Source organism: Leopardus geoffroyi (genome assembly GCF_018350155.1).
Source record: "Leopardus geoffroyi isolate Oge1 chromosome C3 unlocalized genomic scaffold, O.geoffroyi_Oge1_pat1.0 chrC3_random_Un_scaffold_41, whole genome shotgun sequence".
NCBI classification, from domain to species: domain Eukaryota; kingdom Metazoa; phylum Chordata; class Mammalia; order Carnivora; family Felidae; genus Leopardus; species Leopardus geoffroyi.
In genome coordinates this window covers 118,163-140,111 of record NW_025543556.1, presented here as the reverse complement: position 1 = coordinate 140,111, position 21,949 = coordinate 118,163, and the positions used below count along the sequence as shown (strand labels likewise).

Below are 21,949 nucleotides of genomic sequence, written 5' to 3'. Positions count from 1 at the left end.
TGGGGAACGCGTATGTGGCACAGTCAGTTCAGCATCCACCTTCAGCTCATGAGTCATGATCTCACGGGTTGTGGGTTTCAGCCCCACGTTGAGCTCTGTGTTGACAGCTCGGAGCCTGCAGCCTGCTTTGGATTCTGTGTCTCCCTCTGTCTCTGCCCGTACCCCGCTTGCACTCTGTGTCTCTCTCTGTCTCAAAAATAAATAAACTTAAAAAAAAATTAAAAAATACCGTAAAAAGCATGGGGGGAGAAGAGGGAAAAAGAAAAAAAAAAAACAACAACACATGACCAATCAATCAAGCATGAGCTTAAGACAAAAAAGGAAAGGAAAAATGTGAGCAAAGGAAGGCAAGTGGAAACAACATACATGTTTCAACAGGTACATAAGTAGGATTGGGAATATACTATGAACGATAGTCTCTTTTAAACCTTTTAAAGATATATGTCTCTATATATGTGTATATATATATATATATGTATATATATATATATATACACAAATATATGTGTGTGTGTATGTGTGTATATATATGCGTGTGTGTGTATATATAAGTGTAATTATATATGTGTATATATGTGTATATTATATATATCTCTATCTATATATATCTATACCTATCTATCTATATCTATATCTACCTATGTATCTATCTATCTATATAATATTTACATAAAAGAGAGGCTTTGATTCACAGTATATCGCTAATAATACTGACTCTTATCGCTGTACGGTTATCTGGTTATAAATACTGTATTGAAGAATTTAATTTATTTCCGTATAAATAAATTGTTCAATTCCTGGCATTTATCACTTCCGAAAAGCTAGAAATTATTACTAGACTAAGGAAAGAACAGAAAAAGAGAGGTTCCTAACACAACATTCACTATGGAGAAAGAATTGGGAATGAGAATTCTAGGAAGAAATGGGAACCTTCAAAGGATGTATGTAATGGGACACAGATGGGGTTACACAAACAAAGGCTGAGGACTTTTTCTCTGCAATTCTAAGCTCACAATGGGAGGATACTAAAAATATACTGTAACCTTCTTTCTCATGTAACTCCTGATTTCCTCGTTAGAATTCATTTGCGTTTATACATGTTAAACCCTAAAACGGAATATAAACTGAAGCCTGACTTTTTAAATTCACATATTTACTTGTGATATATCATGCGAATTTTGTTACTTTTCAAGATCCATTCTACGGAATTCCATTTCCCTACTCATTTATTCACATTCAAAAACCATGACATTGCTTCTTCCAAGCAAGACTTTATTCTAGCAGCTCCAGGAGTCAAACAAGTGTGTTTCCTAACCTCCAGGAGCTTATCATGACTGAGGGGCTTTGAAATGAATACTGAAATAAATATCAGATGTCTGAAACTTTAAATTTTAGAATCTGACACAAGGACTAGGAGGAGACAGTGTTCAAAGCTAGAATAGGAAAGATTTCTAAAATTAAAAATTTGACAACTTGGCTATGAAGAGCCTCTGCTCACAGAGCTACTCTTTTCAGCAAAATACGTATTCTTCGGCGAGATGCACAACTTTAACTTACTCTTCATGCAGTTATTTCAAAACTACAGGGGAACACCTTTGTAAGGTAAATGTTGAGAAATAATGTAAACATCTAAATTTCTACATTTTCTAATATGATTTTAGCCTAAATGTAGAACAAAGGATAGAGCCAATGGAAAATCCTGTATCTCACCAAAATTAAACTTGCCTGGGGCGGGGGGCAACCTACAATAGATACTTGGACCCAATCAGGTTTCATTTAGGCATGAGTATTATCAGTCATGTTACTATCACAGTAAGAATCCTTATCCTTAAGCAAGTGTCATATTGCCTCCATGATGGGAAAGCTTTTCCCAATATAATATGACGATCATTATACATTTTCCAGCCCATTCTTTTATCAGCCTCCACCTGTAGGATTTACCAAAGTACAACAAAACAAAACATTAAACGCGTCATGTATCTGTAAAGTGGTTTGTTCTTGCTAACTTTCCATGACACACATAAAATGATGATACACAGGCTCCTCTTAAATTTTCGGAGTAAATAAGCGAGAAAACTCAATTCAGAGCAGGAAAGTGAGTTTCACAGGAGGGTACTTTACCTTGGTACCAAAATCAAAGTCTTGGCTAGCTGATGTAGACCATGAATCATCAGGAACAGGTGTGTCGGAACGCCTTTAGAGAAAAAAAAATACAACAAAAACATGTTCATTCATTTAAAAACAAAATTTAAAAAAGTTAAGGGAAAGGTCAAGTATCTGTTTATTCCACGAAGTTTCTTGGTATCATTAAAAGTTGTCCTCTGGTTTTTTCATTAAGTTTTATTTTAATGTCAGTAATAGTAACATCCAGAGTTATATTAGTTTAAGTTGTACAATATAGTGATTCACCAACTCCATACTCACCCCGTGCTCATCATGACAAGGGCACTCCTTCATCCCCATCATCTCTTTCACCCCTCCCACCACTCACCTCCTCTCTGCAACCATCCGTTTCTTCTCTGCAGTTAAGAGCCTATTTCTTGGTTTCTCTCCCCTTTTGTTTCCTCCCTTTGCTCGTTTGTTGTTTCTTAAGTGGTACATGAGTAAAAGCATATGGCATTTGTCTTTCCCTGACTTTGCTTACCATACTACACTCAGGCTCCATCCAGGTGATTGCAAATGGCAAGATTTCATTGTTTTATGCTTGAGTAATATTACAGTGTGTGTGTGTGTGTGTGTGTGTGTGTGTGTGTGTGTGTATGGATATACATATATACACACACACATACATTCATATAGGGCTTCTTCTTCGTTCACTCAGCTGTCAATGGACTTTTGCGCTGGCTGTTGGAAATAATGCTGCAATGAACACAGGGGTGCATGTGTCCCGTGGAATTCGTGTTTTTGTATTCTCTTGGGTAGTATCCAGTAGTGCAATTACTGGATCATAGGAGAGTTCTGTTTTTAATTTTTTGAGGAACCTCCATACTGTTTTCCACAGGGGCCGCACCCATTTGCACTTCCACCAACGGTGTAAGAGTTTTCCTTTGTCTCCACATCCTCACAAACACTTGCTTCTTGTGTCTTGGAGTGTAGCCATTCTGACAGGTGTGACGTGGTATCTCGTTGTAGTTTGGGGGAGCATCTTTTCATGTGTCTGTTGACCATCTGTATGTTGTCTTTGGAAAAGTGTCTGGGGGCCCCTGGGTGGCGCAGTCGGTTAAGCGTCCGACTTCAGCCAGGTCAGGATCTCGTGGTCCGTGAGTTCAAGCCCCGCGTCAGGCTTGGGGCTGATGGCTCAGAGCCTGGAAGCTGTTTCCGATTCTGTGTCTCCCTCTCTCTCTGCCCCTCCCCCGTTCATGCTCTGTCTCTCTCTGTCCCAAAAATAAATAAACGTTGAAAAAAAAATAAAAAAAAAAAAAAAGGAAAAGTGTCTGGTGATGTCTACTGCTCATTTTGAAACTGGGCTTTTTTGCAGGGGGGTGATGTTTACCTGTATCAATTTTTTAGACATTATGGATACTAACTCTTTACTGGATTTGCAAAACATTTCCAAATTTGTTCTCCCATTCCAGAGGTTCCCTTTCAGTTTTGACGGTTTCCTTCCCTGTGCAAAAGCTTCATAGGTTGGTATAGTCCCCATACTTTATTCTTGCTTTATTTCCCTTGGATCAAGAGACATAACTAGTAAAATGTTGCTATAGTCAAAGTCAGAGAAATGATGGCCTGTGCTCTCTTCAAGTATATATATATATATTTTTTTATGGTTTCAAGACTCACACTTAGGTGTTTAATTCATTTTGAGTTTCTTTGTGTGTATGATACAGAAATTGGTCCAGGTTCATTCTTTGCCATGTGGCTTGCCCAGTTTTCCCAAGACCATTTGGTGAAGAGACTGCCTTTTCTGCACTGGATAGTCTTTCCTGTTTGTGGAAGATGAACTGACCATACAGTGGTGGATTTATGTCTGGGTTTGCGGTTCTAGTCCACTGAGCTATGAGTCTATTTTGTACGCCAGTACCCACCATACTGTTTGGATTACTACAGCTTTGGAATACAACTTGAAAGCTGAGATTGCGATACCTCCAGGTTTCCTCGTTTTCAATACTGCTCTGGCCTTTCAAGGTCTTTTGTGGTTCTGTACGACGTTTAGGATTGTTTGTCTAGCTCTGTGACAAATGCTATTGGTATGTTGACAGGGATTGCATGACATCTGTAGATGGCTTTGGGTAGTGTAGACACTTTACAAATATGTATTCTTCCCATCTGTGAGCAACGGATGTCTTTCTCTTTCTTTCCGTCACCTTCAATTTCTTTCATCAGTGTTTTACGTTTTCCAGAGTACAGGTCTTTCACAATTTGGACCCTGTTTTAACAAAAGCTTTCAGTTCTCTATTTTGCCTCGACCTCTCCTAACCTGTGAAATCTCCAGGAAAGACCCAGTCTGAGTTTCCATAACCAAATGTGACAGGCAGGGAATGCTCTGAAATGGTTGAAAATTAAATGTATAAACGTTACCACAATGACTTCTCACCTCACATCTGTCAGAATGGCTCAGTTTCAACACACAGGAAACAACAAGGGTTGCTCGGGGTGTGGAGAAAAAACAACCCTTGTGCACCGGTCATGGGATGTAATTGGTATTGCCACAGTGAAAGCCAGTATGGAGGGGCCTCAACAAAGTAAAACCACAAATACCATAGGATCCAGTGATTCCACTACTGGGTATTTATTTACCCAAGGGAAATGGAAATACTAATTTGAAAAGATATATGCACCCCTATCTTTATTATAGCATTATTTACAATAGACAAGATACGTAAGCAACCCAGTGTCCACCAATACATGAAGAGACCACACACACACAAGCACATACACACACACACGCAGACACACACACACACACACACACACACACACACACTGAAATATTACGCATCTATAAAAGAGAATGAGATCTTGACATCTGCAACATGATGGATATACCTAGATGGTACGAGGGTAAGTGAAATAAGTCAGACAGAAAAAGACAAATCCTATATGATTTCACTTCTGTGTAGAATCTAAAAAGGGGAATAATTGAACAAACAGAGCAAAAACAGAAACAGACCCATAAATGCAGAGATTTGACTCTTGCCAGAAGGGAGGGGAGGTGGGGGGATGGACAAAATGGGTGAAGGGGAGAGGGAAGTTCAGGGTTCCAGTTATAGAATGCATAAATCACAAGGTTCAAAGGTACAGCATAGGGAATATAGTCAGTGGTATCGTAGTAGCATCATACATTAACAGATGGGAGCTACGCTTATGGCGATCACGGTGAAATATCCAGAGTTATTGCATCACATATTACCTTGTGTGTCAGGTAGAACTCCGTTTATGGAAATATATCAAAGTTTAGGTTTCTATGTTATGAGTGGTAGGACTAACTAGAGATCGAAAGATTCAAAGTTCCCAAGGCCATCTTTGTTCCCACACTGGTCTTGCCTCATTTAGGTCCATAATAACTAGCAAGACATTCCAAGCCTTCAGGGGCATTCGGCTACCCAAGGAGGGAGACTGTGATCAAAACAGTCCTGGTAGTTGTGCCTCTATTTCTCTATATGCTGCCTGACTATTTTCTTCCCTATGAGCTCCCACTCCTACATCACTCTTCAGCATGGTTCTGTGGCATCCCCCAACCTTTCAATCTTTAGCCTATGAAGCCACACACTCCTACAACAAGGATGGGCTCAAATGACCGAGGGTAGGAGCCATGTCCTGCTCCTGGAGAACAAGCGACCTGGGAGTCTCAGTCATCCACACAGTCACCTCAACATAGGCATGTTATCACCGATCCAGATGAAGCTCCCTTACTGATTTGACAAGTCAGTCCTAGCCCTGCCCAGCCCTACAAGTACATGGGAAGGGCATCATAGATTTAGGAAAAGAGGTGGAGTGAGGAGACAGCTTGCCTTGGGCCATACATCTCTGTAGTTCAGAATCTACACCCCCACCCCCATTTCTTTGAGAGGATCTAAGCCATCCTCCGTAAGTTGGGGTGTACTTCGATGATATCATATTTCTATTTGCTGTAAACAGACTTTTCCTAGCAGCTCAAATGATTTTTCATCTCTCTCATCAGAAAATCTGAGGTATGCTCGCACCTTCAATGAAACCAACACACACAAAAGCAGAAACCTGGTCAGGACCCTCTTGACCTCTCTATTTGAATAAGCCTTTCTAAACAACTCCCCGAATCCTGGGTCCTTCATTCCTGTCATTCACCTTGATCTCACTTGGCATAAACCCCCATATTCTGACATCTTTCCTATAACTCTTGTTCCTATCCAACTCAGTGTTGTTCTTCTTGTAACCTGGTATCCTCTGCTAATTCGAGTCTTACCCTCCTTCATTGTATTCATTAGACCCACTCCCCAGATTTCTATTATTAAAATATTTGTCTGCAAGGTGAAGACAAAAAACAAAGAAAGAAATGAAAGAAAGAAAGAAAAAAAGGAAAGAAAGAAAGAAAGAACGAAAGAAAGAAAGAAAGAAAGAAGGAAAAGAACCCGAATTTAAATCTCATTTCTGTCACTTATCATATCCACTAGGTCACTTCAATCTCTTTTGAGTTTCAAACTGTCCATGTAAGCAACCATTCGGCAAGGAGGTTAAACAGAGGTTGAATTACCAGAGGGTATTTTGATGAATTAATCTCTGAGGTTCCCTAAATCTTGAGACTCTAAGTACTTTTGATTTGGCCTCTGGAAAAATGGAGAGTCCTTAGCTGGCAGAAGGGGAATATTAATGGAAAAAAAAAAGAAATACCAAGAAACCCAGAGAAGAAAGTAAAAAGGCAAAAACACAGTACAGAAACGTCATGGGGAAAAAAATCTCCAAAAAAAGAAAAAGCTTCCTACAACTAGTCAAGGGTACTAGTCCAAAGGGAAACCAGACTGGGAACTTAGGCAACAGAGAATCCTCGAAATATCCTAGCAATATCCTTGAGATAGAGACTGAATTTAATTAACGTAACATGGTCTACAACTAGATACCCTTCCCTTACAGAAAACTCATTTGTCTCAATAAGAGTAGATATCACCACATCTAAGGAGCTGCCTGACGACATCTTGCTTATTATGTAAAAGCTATGACACCATGGCCATAGCTGACATCCACCCTAAAATCTCGGATGGTAAAAACAAGGGACTAGTTACCACTGCCTAATTATTTTGTTAGCACTAGTGCTCAAATATATAAGGGCAAATGCTTGCATTAACCTGGTTTCTTAAGAAAACCCTAAATTAGAGTTCCGACATGATTACCTTTGATATTCTGAGTTGATCTGCCCTAGGACCTATATCTTCATCTCAGTGCTGCTGAGGAACCAGAGAATGGATGTGGAAGTTACACAGGCTGACGGGCAAGCCCCTCAGCTACCCATTAACTATGGAATCAGGGTGGAGTCATCAACCTCCCTGAACCACAGTTGCCAAACTAATAAAAATTAGGCTACAACAACAGAGCTATTTTGCAAAGCTATGCAATGCCTATATAACTTAAGAGATGTTATGCATAGGATATAGTGTCTTGTCCAGGGTAGAACACACAACTGCTTTTGTTCTCTGCGTTCCCTTAGGAAACACATAATTTTCAGTTCACTCATTTCACTTCCTTTCCTTTCATTTTCCATTTCATTTCATTTCATTCCTTTATACTTTGAGAGTGAGTGCACACAGAAATCAGGAAAGATATCCCAAGGAGGCTGTCAGCACAAAACCCGACGTGGGGCTTGAACTCACAAACCTGAGTTGAAATCAAGAGTCACAATCTTAACCATCTGAGCCACCCGGGTGCCCCAGCAAATGTCATTTATACAAATCCATAAAAATCCTACCTGGTCATAGAATCTTCCTCAGCATTCTTATCTGATCCTAAAGAAGAAAGCAAAATACATGTTAAATCAACAATCAAAAAATAGAGGAAATTACAAGTGTACGGCTTATGATTTGTTAAAAAGTATTGCTTTGGGACCACACCTGGAAACCACACTACACTGAATGGTTATTATACCATTCGTAGGCTTAAAGCACTAAGAAATCTTACTTTCTCCTCTATATTGACCAAAAGCAAGAATGGGTTTTATCAGAATTTGACACCTACAGGGGAACTGATGTTTCCAATGGCCATCACTGACCGACTCTATGACACTGGAGGAAAATGGTGTCGTTAGGAGAATGATTATCACAAGCTGACAATTTCAAACTGCAACTACCATGATTTTTCTGGACTTCCACTCCTAGAGAAGTTAAAAGAGAGTTGTCTTTTTTTTTATTTTGCTGTAACACAGCAGAACTTCCCCAGCCGTTTAGTAGAGACTGTTCAGTTTTAGGATGAAACAACGCCTCACAAAGTGTGCTCTATAGCTATTGTACTTTGCAGCATGGCCAAATCATAGCAAACAGACTCTCCCTGGCCTTATTTCCAATGGCAAGGTAAGTAGGAAGAATTTGGCATTCCAATCTGATAAAGTTCTAACTTCTCGAGACTGTCTCCTTCCATTGCTAGAGAGTCTATCTAGACCCACTGAACATCACAGAAGATGATCCCAATGTTAGTGCTATGTAGTGGTACATGATGTCATATTCCTCAACCCTCCCCATTAGGTGACACACATCTAGAGAAATCATGCTTTTTTTCATGAAAGGCCTATGTCATCAGATCCTCTACTGATGAGCAACAAAACAAAACAAAGGGCAAAGAATATCTTCAATGCCTACATTCAATTAGTGGGGAAATTTAATTTTCTAAACATTCAACGATATCCACTGTATGATTGTTACTATATGACACTCTGGAAAGAGCAAGACTATGGAGGTAAGGGTTGAGGTGAATGTAGGGAAATAGGGGCACAGCCCAGAGGAGTATTTTTTAAAAATTTTTAACGTTTATTTATTTTAGAGACAGAACATGAATGGGGGGAGGGTCAGAGAGAGAAGGAGACACATAATCGGAAGCAGGCTCCAGGCTCCGATCTGTCATTCCAGAGCCTGACACGGGTCTCGAACTTGTGAACGACGAGATCATGACCTGCGCCGAAGTTGGACACTTAACCAACTGAGCCACCCAGGCGCCCAAGCACAGAGGTCTTTTAAGGCAGTGAAACTCTTTCACACAATACGACAAAGGTGGATTCACATCATTACACATTTGTTAAAACTCATAGAATGTATAACACCAAGGCTGAACACTAATGCAAATTAGAGACTTTGCCTGAAAGTGATGAGTTAGTGTCCATATAAAATGCGCCACTCTTGTCAGGGTGCCTGGGTGGCTCAATTGGTTCAGCGTCCATGTCTGGATCTGAGCTCAGGTCATGATCTCACAGTTCATGGGATCAAGTCCTGCATCAGGCTCTGTGCTGACAGCAAGGATTCTTTCCCCCCTCTCCCTCTGCCCCTTGGCTGCTCACACGTCTACATGCTCTGTCACTCAAAACTAAACAAAGGAACTGAAAAAAAAATTACTACTAAAAATGGACCACTGTCGTGCAAGATGTTAACAACAGGGGAGGCTAGGCGTGTACGGGTGCATAGTATGGTATATGGAGACTCTCTGTGCTTTCTATTATATTTTGCTGTGAACTTAAAACTCCTGAAAAAATAAGGCTCATTAAATGTAAAATACAATCAAAGTACAACAACCAAACATGGTATCCATTGAAGCTACTCTTAGCATATATTAACCATGATACAGTCACCTTGAACATTAAGATAGAGATCAAAGTAACACAATAGGGGTACTGTCTCCCATATGGAAGTATATGAAAATACATAAAGCAAAATACAAAAATACAAGTTATTTGTGTACTTAGGCAAGAAAACAACTGATGAATATGACCAAATATAACTATAAACAGGGATTCAGCACTATATGAATCAAACCTGGGTTTTCCATATAATTGAAATTTTATTCTAATTTTAAATCAAAAATCATTATGCTGATCGTATCTAAGAATCATAATGAAAGCTTAATCACATAAAAAAAAGATGATAATGACCTAATATTGCCCTAGTCTTTTTTGTACAAATACCTACTTCATATGGATGATGACACTGAAACCAGTACCATGTTAACCATCATATTACTTGCTATTAAAATAAAATTTTAAATCACCACCAAAAATGAATTGAGGGCTGTAATTCCTATGCAGAAAAGGTTTCATCCAGCAGGCCGAAGATGGCTACCCTCAGAATATCCTACTTGAATGAATGGCCCTTGGTTGTTCCCTGGGATCTTGGATTTAAGGAAGGTTTCCACCATTCCCTAGCTTGGTAAAAGAAGCTCACTGTGCCTAAGTGTTGGTAAAATCAGTGTGTTTAAGGCCGTACACTTGATTTCTTTTTGGAAACCTGGAATTTTGGGACATGCTAAGGAGAAGATGCCTATGTGCTTAGCATTTGATGAAAACCTCGGGCACTGAGTATCCATAAGCCTCGTACTGGCAGACAACATTTCACTTGTGCTGTCCTAATTTGATGCTGGGGGAATTAAGCACATCCTGCTAACTCCATAAAGATAGGATTACTGGAAGTCTGTGCTTGGTCTACTCTGGACTTCACCCCATGCACCTTTTTCTCTATGCTGATTGGCCTTTCTAGCCTGTCCCCATAACAAACCATAGGCAACAACTATATGCTGAGTCCTGTGAGATCTTCCAGTGAATAATCAAATCTGGGTGTCGTTGTGGTGCCTCTATCACAACTGCATTATATGAAATTTTTATTATTTGGGTTGATGTCATACACGTGGTTACAGTCAGAAGGTTATGTCACAGACTACCTTTCCTGGAATCTCTTTTTCTTGGTATTTGCCTGGAAAATTCCTACATTCCTATATATCCTTTTGAAGAAAGGTTTAAAAGGAATAGATGAAATCATGATGTCAGAAAGTGTGAAACAAGCAACAATCCTATTTTACTCAGAAAAAAAAAAAAAAGAGAGAATCCTGGTGGTTGCCGCTATGTTCTACCATATACAAGTTCCTCTCAAATATGAAAAATCAGTTAATTTTTCGAACTAACTAGGACTTAGTTCATTTTTCTGGCAGATAGGAATCAAAAGAAGTAACAGGGATTGTTCTAGAAAAAACAGAACTATCAGACCTAGTATAAAAACATACTACTGATTATAGTTTTTTGTTTGTTTCTTTTCCTTAATTTCTTAGAAAATTAAAAATATAGTACACCTATTAAAGGCAGTCATTGCCAAAATAATCAAAAAGTCATAATTACTGTGTCCTCATTCCTGCTGCTCTCCTCTGTTCATCTGATAAAGTCCTACACATTTTTCATGTCCAATTTAAATGCTGGCACACAACCTGGAAACTTCTGAGTCTTCTGAGAGTTCTCTCTCACCCCCTAACTTTTCATATTCAGGAATCACTAATTTGTATTAACTATACTGTTTCGGTCTCTGCTTTATCTTTTCCCTGCCCGTGCCCTAGTCAAACATGAGTTCTTAACTGATGATTTTCGCAGGGAAAAAAAAAGCCACCAAATATTATTGTTATTTCTTAAATGAATAAAAAAATAAGCAAAACAAATGAGAAAGACACAGGCCCTGAAAAAAAAAATTAATGGAATAAATTGAACCCCCTGACGTTTTCAATCTACATAGCTGAAAGTTTCACAATGGACTAATACTAGGCTAACAAAACAAGAGCTTCCTTTGCCTCCCAGTCTCTTTATGTGGTTTCCTATAACTTATCCTCCATATGAGGGTTCAGCAAGCTACGTCCACAGGCCAAATCCAACCTGCCATCTGATTCTGTAAATAAGGTTTTATTGGGGCATAGCCCCATGTCTTCACTTACATATTGCTATAGCTGCTTTCACATTACAAGGGCAGAGCTGAGAAACCACATCACCTAAAATATTCACTGGCTCTTTAGGAAAAAGGCGTGGTGATCTGTATTTTATGCCATAACCAGAGTGTCTTAACTCAAATCTAATCTTATTAGTCTTCTGCTTCAAATTCTCCAAAATCCCTGCATCAAATACTGCTGGCTCCCTCCCTAAGAGCCATTCCATATTCTTCATTCTTGCTAGAGGATCACAACTTTATTTGGATATTTATTGTCTCCATACACAAAGAAGGTGGCCTCACCCCAGCTTCAAAAAAAGAAAGGATTATTCTAAGCCAATCACAGTACCTGATTTACCAGGGAACAGTTTAGGAATGAGTATGTGATGTAACCTAGTCTTTAAAATGTTAGAGGATGTCTACTGCAAGCCTCTTCCTAGTGAAAAGAAACACCTAAAGAAAAGCAGTCCTTCCCACCCACTGGATGTTGCCATGTGAGAATATGATACCTGGAACTGTTGCTAAGTAGCCACCTCGGAAAGGAGAAATAAAAATACCACCAACTCCAAAACTGAACAAGAGACGACTGGGATCCTGATGACATCACTGAGCCATCAAAACATTTCTGGTTCCTGCTGTTCTGGTCACTGTTAGAAGTCATCTATTATTTGCCACTAAAAGCATTCTACCAGAGAAATTTTCCAAGGCCTATCGGGTAAGATCTACTCCTTTCTATAGCACTAACAAACTTCCATAAGCTTGTCTTACCTAGGTATTCACCTCATTCCCAACCATTGTCATAGCACACGTTTTCTACCAGCAAAACCCAACTGCTCATAAATCCTGCTAAGTTCACTCATACACCTTCACCTCTGCACTGCTGTGTACTCCGCCAAACACGTAATCGTGATAGTTTACAAACATTGTCAAACATACAAATGTTGGTCCTTCTGCCTCTCTACCTGGCAAACTGAACTCCTCACTCTGCATGCTTACTGTAGATTCTACCCAGTCCTTGAAAACTCGGATTCCTCACCCGGAACTTATGGTAACTGGAACAAATGCCAATACAAAATAACAATGATCATTATAAGCTCTACGAGACTCTGGCACCTAGTAAGCACTAAATAGAGTAAATAATACAAAGGAAACTGGTAACAACAAACTCCTGGGGTGCAGAGCCTGGTTTTTGAATGTTTGTATTCTACAACAATAGGATAACACTTGGTAGCTAACAGGCACTTAAGAGTTACTTGTGAAGTGAACAAATGGACATGAATAAAAATGATTCCTTTGAAAATTATTTTTAAAAACCACAGAAACTTTTCTGTTTAAAAAACCGCAGGGACAGCTCTATTCTGTTATGAGCACTTTAATGATCAAAACGCTGTCTGTTCTATCTTTGCCTTTCCTGTAACTTCCAAAACTAACCTACAGAAGTTCTTTGGTAACAGTCTGCCAAGTTAAAGCTTTCTTCCTACTTTTCAGATTGTACAGTGCACTAGGTGCCACAACTAGGGAGCAACAGTAGCATTTGTGTGTGTGTGTGTGTGTGATTGTGAAACATCTTTGTGCTGTTATTATAATTTCTGGAGCCCAAGTTGCCCTATTTGAATAGTTATGAAGATAAAATTTTGACTAATGGCAACACAGTATCTTATTCTAACAAAATTACAGTGTCATGACAATTCTTCAACAAACAGAAGAAAACATTGTTCTAATGAAGTCAACATATCTCATTCTGGATTTGTTGTTGTTGTTGTTGTTGTTGTTTTTAAATGTTTATTTTTTTGAGAGATAAAGAGCATGCATGTACAGGGGAGGGGCAGAGAGAGAAGGAAAAGGGAAAATGCCACACAGGCTCTGAGCTGTCAGCAAAGAGCCCGACAGAGAAGTCTGACACAGGACTCCAACTCACCAACTGTGAGATGATGATGACCTGAGCTGAAATCAAGAGTTGGACACTTAACCGACGCAGCCACCCAAGCGCCCCTCTCATTCTGTCTTGATTTATGAGGAGTGAAGTTGATAATGGTGAGGCCTTGTTGATAAAATATGTGAAATAACCTATGCCTCTCAACAAGGCATTGCTTTTCTTCGGTACTCCTGGAAGCTATCTGTAAAAAACAATCTCATTGGCAGTGCTGCACACTAGCTAAGATTTGCAGTTCTTATTATTTGCCATTTGTTTATGGTACCAGGAAAGTACTGTAGAATTCCCAGTTTTGGGGCTGGTTCATTTTTTAATGAGACAAATCACTAGGTAACAATATTTACTAAACATACTCCATTTGTAAACATTTTATAAAAGATCCATTTTTATAACAAGTGCAATTTGTTATAATATGTTTATGGAGGAAACATAAAACGTACTAACTTAACAATCTTTTTTCCTCTGGGTACCTGGATGGCTCAGTTGGTGAAGCATCTGACCTTGGCTCCGGTCGTGATCTCGCAGCTCACGAGTTTGAGCCCCACATTGGGCTCTCTGCTGTCAGTGGTGGAGCCTGCTTTGGATCCTCTGTCTACCTTCCTCTGTCCCTCTCCTTCTCTCTCTCTCTCTCTCTCTCTCTCTCTCTCAAAATTAAATAAACAGTTAACAAAGCATTTTCATATTTATTACACAAAGATGTCACATGGTATTTTAGGGGTCATGTCTAAAATAACGAATTTCTTTTCAGATAATACTGCCTCATATTTTCAATTACCTACAGTTAACTTCTTACATAATTCTGAACATTAGACTATAAAGAAAGAAATTAAGAAAGAAAAAAATATACATGCAATTTACACATTGGTGTTCTTTTCTTCATTGTTCTTCCATTATCAAAACACCCTTACTTTGACTTTACTTATGTTAGGACCACCAAGAGCAATTCACTATGTAAAGTCTTACCAGGATTGCTGTTTTGCAAAGAATTTTTAAGCATGATTTCTTCTTTATGTCGGCAAATTATTTCGTAATTGCTATGTATAAAAAAGGGTGATAAATAATATTACTATCTTAACGCTGATATGAAAAACATTGACCAAATAAATCAAATTCTTAGAGTATTTCCAATAATATCAGAGCAAATATCAAAACTTTAATTACCCCATGTACTTCAAATTTGTACGTTCTAGAAGCTTTTCATTAAGTCTGTACTTAAAGAAGAAAAAAACAGGAAGATGAACCAGTCATGAATTGAGGGCATTCTAGCTTAGTAAATTAGAACTAGCTTGCCAGGGGCACCTGGGTAGTTAAGCATCCAACTTTAGCTCAGGTCATGATCTCACGGTTTATGGCTTTGAGCCCCACATCAGGCTCTGTGCTGATAGCGCAGAGCCTGGAGCCTGCTTCGGATTCTGTGTCTCCCTCTCTCTCTGCAACCACCACCCACCCCAGCTCGTACTCCGTCTCCCTCTATCAAAAGTAAATAAACATCAAACAGTAATGAGAATAATTAGAATTCGCTTGCCAGAATGGAAAGTGTTTGGAACCCAGAAGTCCCAGCTCTATAACCTATAGCTATTTGTTCTTGGAGAAGCCACTTCTCTTTGGCTCAAAATCTCCCTCGATAAAACAAGGGAAATTACTGCCTTATTTTACAAGGTTGATAAGAGAATAATGAGATATTATACCCAAAACATGGCCTCTCAGGCCATGGCCTCTTAGGTGATGCTCATTACTTTGGGAAGGGAAAGATGAGACCTTCCATGACTTCAGAAAAGATGCTCCACAGCATTTAAAGCGGTGGCCCAGGGGCACCTGGGTGGCTCAGTCTGTTGGGCATCCAACTCTTGATCTCAGCTTGAGTCTTGATCTCAGGCTCGTGAGTTCAAGCCCCATGTTGGACTCCACGCTGGGCATGGAGCCTACTCAAAAATAAGGCAGGGGTACAGATCTGCTAACAAAGGAGAAAGGTAAGTCCGATCTCTTCCTGCAGCATCATTTGAAACTCTCTGACAGCTTAGAACGGTCCCAACTAACATCTTCTGGCAAAAAAAAAAAAAAAAAAAAAAAAAAACACAAACAAACAAACAAGATCCTCAAAGGGTAACTCATAAGGAAAGTCTAGGCTAAGATATGGGTTCCACATAATGTCTTTGAGTGTGGAGGGATAGGGGTGTATGGCGAAAGCCAGGAGGCCCAGCTGCCCCAACAGGGTGCTGGTGCTTTGGGATAGCTGCTGAGTGTATGTGCATGTGCAGTGAACAAAGAAACTTTATAGCTTTGAAATCTAAGTGTGGAACACCATGAAGACTGAAAACTCTGGATCAGCAAGGGAATCCTGGGAGTAAATGTCAATCACGACCTTACTGCAGCACCAGTTTCAACAGCAATGCCACAGCAACAGAATCAAAGGAAACTGTAGAATGATCAGGATGTCCTTTTTTTCCCCTCCAAATGACTTGTGAAAGAGGACTGTCTCTTTGGTCTTAGGGTGCTCCTTAGGTTCTTGGAAAATTCAAGGGACACAGTACAGGAGATAGCCCTCAAAGGAAAGTGGAGGGTCTTCTACAAAACTGAACATTTCAAGACCCAAGTTACTAGTTAGAAAACACAGAGATGTAGCATTATTTGTGTCCCATGCAGAGGGGTTATACTTGAATGAAATGGATAAGGTTAGGATCCTGGAGGATAAAGGTCTCAAAAGTCCTGAGATAAAGAATCCTGCACCCATTCCTACTTCCAACTAGTCTAGTCCTTTGCTTGATTTCTGGCTAATGTTGTGGACTAACCGACTGCCATTCCAAAACTGCCTGACCAAACTACGAAACCCCATCTGTTACATACGTGGTTAACAGTTAAATTATTTTAAACCTCAGTTTAGTAATAACTATCATTTTAATACAAACACTGACATTGGAATGCAATTTATAACTCAAAATGTCTTACAACTGTAAATGGCAGGACTTTAAAAAAATAATTGGCATATAAAATAGTGGGACACCATAGAATCTTGGTGTCTTCCATTATGTGAAATGATGGTATATATAATAGGTCTATTGCAGTTCTAGTCATATGATTGGCACTTAAATAAATTTTAGTTCTGAAAAGCATTATAGGAAAAGAGGACTAAATTAACAAAAGGAAAACATTTTTTAAGGACTTCTTACTTTGCTTCTCAAGAAAGTTTAAGCCACAGGAAACTCAGGATTCCAATGACTAGGAACAGCTCATTTTATTAAATATTGAGGTCTACAGATTGTACGAAAATCAAGTATTTCCAGTGATCAATATTAGTACTTACTACTCTCATAAATTTCAGAAGGGCAGGTAAAGGTTATCTTTTACAATTTCCTATCTTCAGAAACTTTGCAAGGAAGGAGGAAAACTTCCCATTGAGATTAAGTCCTAATACTTCAATGTAAAATTTCTCATCTTAGGGGTGCCTTGCCGGCTCAGTCAGTAGAGCATAGGACCTTGATCTCAGGGTTGTAAATTTGAGCCCCACGATGGATATAGAGATTACTTAAAAATAAAATCTGCTGCAGAGCCTGCTTTAGATGCTCTGTCCCTCCTCTCCCTTTCCCCCTCCCCCTGCTCATGCTTTCACCCTCAAAAATAAATAACACTTAAAACATAAAGTAAACAAGATAAGAGCTGGAGCACCTGGGTGGCTCAGTCTGTTAAGCGTGCAGCTCTTGATCTGGGCTCAAGTCATGATCTCATGTTCACTGGCTCAAGCCCCATGCTGGGACTCTGAAAAGTGTATTGGAAAAGTTCCTGCTTTCAGCACGGGACCTGCTTGGGATTCTCTCTCTGTCCTTCCATTGCCCCCACCCCCACCACCACCCCATCCCTCTCAAAAAATAAATAAATAAACTTAAAAAAATAAAATCTTTAGAAAATAAATAAATAAAATTCCTCATCTTGCTCATACTGTGCAAAATGAAGTCTTTGAGAACAAAAGGATCTTGGGTACAGTATGTCCGCTAAATAATATATGTGCAGGTTCTAGGTGATAAATAAATGGATGGAAAGTGTGGATAAATACATGTGGAGAGTTCAGTATTTTTAAAGAAAGGTATATAAAGGAAAGCATACTTCTGAAACAGTAAATAATCACTTATATTTGCTAAGTCTTATTTTTTTCATAAGCACACAACTAATATATTTTATTTTCATGATTAATATAAACCATTTACCTATTACACGTAATAAAGCTACCTATAACAGAAAGCATATGTATATGCTTAATATATGCATAATAAAATCTACAAGTGCAAATAAAAATACTCCCTTTACTTCTGAAGAGGCCAAAAGTTGTCCAAATATGCCAATCCTCAAAAAACATTTTAATTAACTCACTTTTCTTATTTTACATCCAAAAATATTTTTTAACACAAAGTGAGAAATTATTTTTATGTATATAAGATCAATATTCTTGCTCTTCTCCAGGATTACTTCAACGACAATAAACCCTTTCTGTTGATAATAAACTTTTAATAGGACCTTTATACACCTTTTCCTGTAGAAAGCACAGATTTTCTTTGAAGGCAAAGAAAAATGCATGTAAATACAAAGGCTCAGAAATAACAAATGTCGTCACATTTTGTGAATTTTTGGGCTTAACATAAAACCGTAGTCTGCTTGTGTGTACCTATGATCACACTGATTTTTGTTCTCACTTAATGATCAACTAAAGCACAGCTCTGCATCTCTGTGTATATCTATTATCTATGCCACTTTCAATGATCACATATCCATCCTATGGATGTAATGACATTTACTTATAAAAGCCATTATACGAGTGCTTCTTAATACATTGCTATTTTAAATAGTGCTGAGAAAAGCAAAATGTATGTCATTTATCTCTAGTGATTTCCTAAAGATATTTTAGTAGAAATTAAATTGATGGGTAAAAGGAATACCTATTTTTTAAATGTGGTACTTACACCAAATTGTCTATTGGAAAGTCGAAAACAACTTAAACTTTAAGCGGCAGTATAAGCACCTTCACTCTATTTTCACAAAGGTTGTAGATGGAAAACTGTATTTTAGTCCCTTTTTCACTTAAATTTCTTTTTTCCCAGGGACACTATATTTCCCTGTGTCCACTGGTCCCTCATAGATATGCAAAGAAATACTTTGCACGATTTCAAATTACAGGTTTTTGTTCGTTTTGATTTCAAAGACTTCCCTGTAAAACGAAGATAGATTCTGTTGTCTGATACAAATATGTTGTAAATATGTGCAAGTGCATTATCTTTTATTTTAATAATATTATTTTCTGATAGAGGTTTTAGTTGTTTTTTTTTTTTAATTTTTTTTCAACGTTTATTTATTTTTGGGACAGAGAGAGACAGAGCATGAACGGGGGAGGGGCAGAGAGAGAGGGAGACACAGAATCGGAAACACGCTCCAGGCTCTGAGCCATCAGCCCAGAGCCCGACGCAGGGCTCGAACTCACGGACCGCGAGATCGTGACCTGGCTGAAGTCGGACGCTTAACCGACTGCGCCACCCAGGCGCCCGAGGCTTTTAGTTTTTTATATTGCTAAATCAATCTCCAGGATTCTTGATTTAAAAAAAATATTTTTTAATATATTTATTTATTTAAATATTTATTTATTTTTTGGAGACAGAGACACAGCGTGCAAGCAAGGGAGGGGCAGAGAGAGAGGGAGACACAGAATCTGCGCTGTCAGCACAGAGCCTGAAGCGGGGCTCGAACCCACAAAGCACGGGATCATGACTCCCAAAGTCGGACTGCTTAACCGACTGAGCCACCCAGGGGCCCCAATTTTTTTTTTTTTTTTTGAGAGAGAGAGAGAGAGAGAGAGAGAGAGAGAGAGGCAACACAGAATCCCAAGCATGCTCCACATTGACAGCAGGGAGCCCGTCGAAGGGCTTGAACCCACGAACACCTGAGATTATGACATGAGCCGAAATCAAGAGTCAGAGGCTTAACTGACTGAGCCACCCAGGCACCCCCCAAAAGCCTTGCTTTTCAAGTCATTCTTAGGATGGGTAAATCGGCATTTGTGGGATTTTTTTGTTACTTTTCTTATTTTGCATATTACAATTTTTAAATTTATAGCCCATCTGGAACTTATTTTAGGGAGATAAAATTCTAACAAGTTTTCTCCAAATCGGCTGTTTCTCCACTACTTACGAAGAGTTCACCTTTTCCTACTAATGTGAAATGTCACCAGTATGAAATTCTAAAGTCTTAAGTATATTTGAGCGTTGGTCACGTTCTACTCTGCACCACTCCTTTATCTGTCTTTTCAGCTGTGTGTAAATGAATAATTTGTGGAAATTTCAGGTACATTTTGATATCTGGAAGGGCAAATCTACCTCCTATATAAAAACATAAGTTCTTAGGTTAATTCCAGTTCGTTAACATACAGTGTTCTATCAGTTTCAGATGTACAAGACAGTGAGTCCAAAAATTTCCTTAATGACATCACAAGAAGAGCATGTGTGGCTCAAAATTCTTGAAACCAGGATGCTTTCATTTGCTTTACCTAACACTGACAAATACAGGAAGGGTACACATTTTGAGAAAAAGGAGTCCTCCTATTCAGAGCCATCTTCCATTTCAAAATGTCCTTCCAAGGTCGCTCAGGAAATAGCACACATACCTAAGTGTACACAGACATAAACTGGATACTGGATTTTGTCCCAAGAATTTCTAGCCCAGAAGTTGATTACAGGAATTATTTCTCCCATTATGCACTTTTCTATGACGTTATGGTATGAAAATGAATCCATTAAAAACAACATGTTGTCCACACTTAATTTCGTGTGTATTACTATTGAAATTTGGGTAAATCACGTCAAACTGGAGAGTCAAGTGGTCTATTCAGGAATTAACGGGTACGTGCCAGGGCAGTTGAAGACTTTGTTTTTGCCGCTCACGCTGTCGGCCTGGTGCTAGACCACGTGGGGTTCCCACGACCGAGGGGCAGCGGGACCTCAGGAGGGAAGAGAACCCAGCCCCCCGAGGGAGGGCTCGGATGCACAGGTAGAGCTAGGCCAGGTGTGCTCTTCTCCCAGGTCCGTCCCACCTCCTCCCTGCCAGCCTCCAAGCCCCTATTACCTGTTCATCTTGTCTCTATCATCCACGCCATTTTCCCCCAAGAACAGAATCTGCTGCACTTGTGCTGTGTTGCCCATGCAGGCAGCCTTGTGGATCTTTCTGAGATCTCTGTCTTGGACATGGTAACCCAGCAGCAAGTTGTCAATTGTATTGTTCTTCTGCCCAACGCCCCTGCCCTGCCTCTGCAAGCCAGAAGCGGAGCCCAAGGGCGACATGCCCTTCTCCCTCCCGAACCCCAAATTCCTCTTCATTGCGAAGCCGGCGGGCTCCACAGACACTTCACCCCGCCCTCCCTTTCCACTACCTCCCGAGCCCAACACTAGCGCCCGGAGACAGGCCAAACCCGCCTGGCCACAACACCCCAGCAGTGAGGATCCGCCTTTGGGGAGCTGCCACTTCTCAGTAACCGGCAGCAAGCAATACCGCCAAACACAAGCGCGCTTGCGCACTTCAGAGGAGGCAACCACTGCGCATGCGCACAGAAGTCTAACTGTCAACGGTACCCACAGCTCCGACGCCCCCGCCCCCAGCGCGGCGCAGCGAACAGAGGGGAGGAGGCTCCGGTGGGGGGTGGGGCGGGGTCCCAAGCCGCGGAACCCAGCGGGAGCCAGCACCTCTGCTCGCCACGCTCGGGTCTCGCCTCGGCACCCTTCTCTCCCCACGCGCACCTCCCGAGGGGTCCCTCCCCCGCGCCGCGGCCCAGGGTGCAGCCAGGCGGCCGTGCCTGGACCGCGGGAAGGAGTGGAGGTGGGGCGTGAGGCGGGGATAGGGGCCAGGCCCGGGCCGCGACGCCCGCGACGCCCGCGACGCCCGCGAAGCCGGGAGCACGCTGCAGCCGCCACCGAATCCCGGGATGGGACGAGAGACTGCGGCGGAAGTCAGCATCTCCCAGCCTGGGGCCCCGGGGGCCGCGGAGCCACCAACGCCGCCACCGCTGCCGCAGCCGCTGTTGCCTCCGCTACTGAGACCATGCTGGAAACAGGTGAGTTGACACTGGCATCCCGGGGGACCCGCGCCACAGCCCCTCCTTCCAGGCACTCCTAGCCCTCTGCCTTGAACTCCGCGCTGCCGGCCT

The 21,949-nt window shown here is 40.5% G+C and overlaps 1 protein-coding gene across 1 annotated transcript in view; it reads right to left on the bottom strand.

Moving 5' to 3' along the window:
* Nucleotides 1-21,089, bottom strand: part of LOC123595659 (ankyrin repeat domain-containing protein 26-like) — a gene marked incomplete at its 3' end in the record, with an annotated part of 196,793 nt that extends 175,704 nt beyond the window's left edge. The window contains exons 1-4 of the mRNA XM_045473343.1: nucleotides 20,875-21,089; nucleotides 14,740-14,810; nucleotides 7,877-7,913; nucleotides 2,122-2,194 (exon numbers count right to left, since the gene is read on the bottom strand). Of these exons, the coding sequence (XP_045329299.1) occupies nucleotides 2,122-2,194; nucleotides 7,877-7,913; nucleotides 14,740-14,810; nucleotides 20,875-21,089 (396 nt within the window). The remainder of the gene's footprint in view (nucleotides 1-2,121; nucleotides 2,195-7,876; nucleotides 7,914-14,739; nucleotides 14,811-20,874) is intronic.
* Between the last annotated feature and the right edge of the window lie 860 nt (nucleotides 21,090-21,949).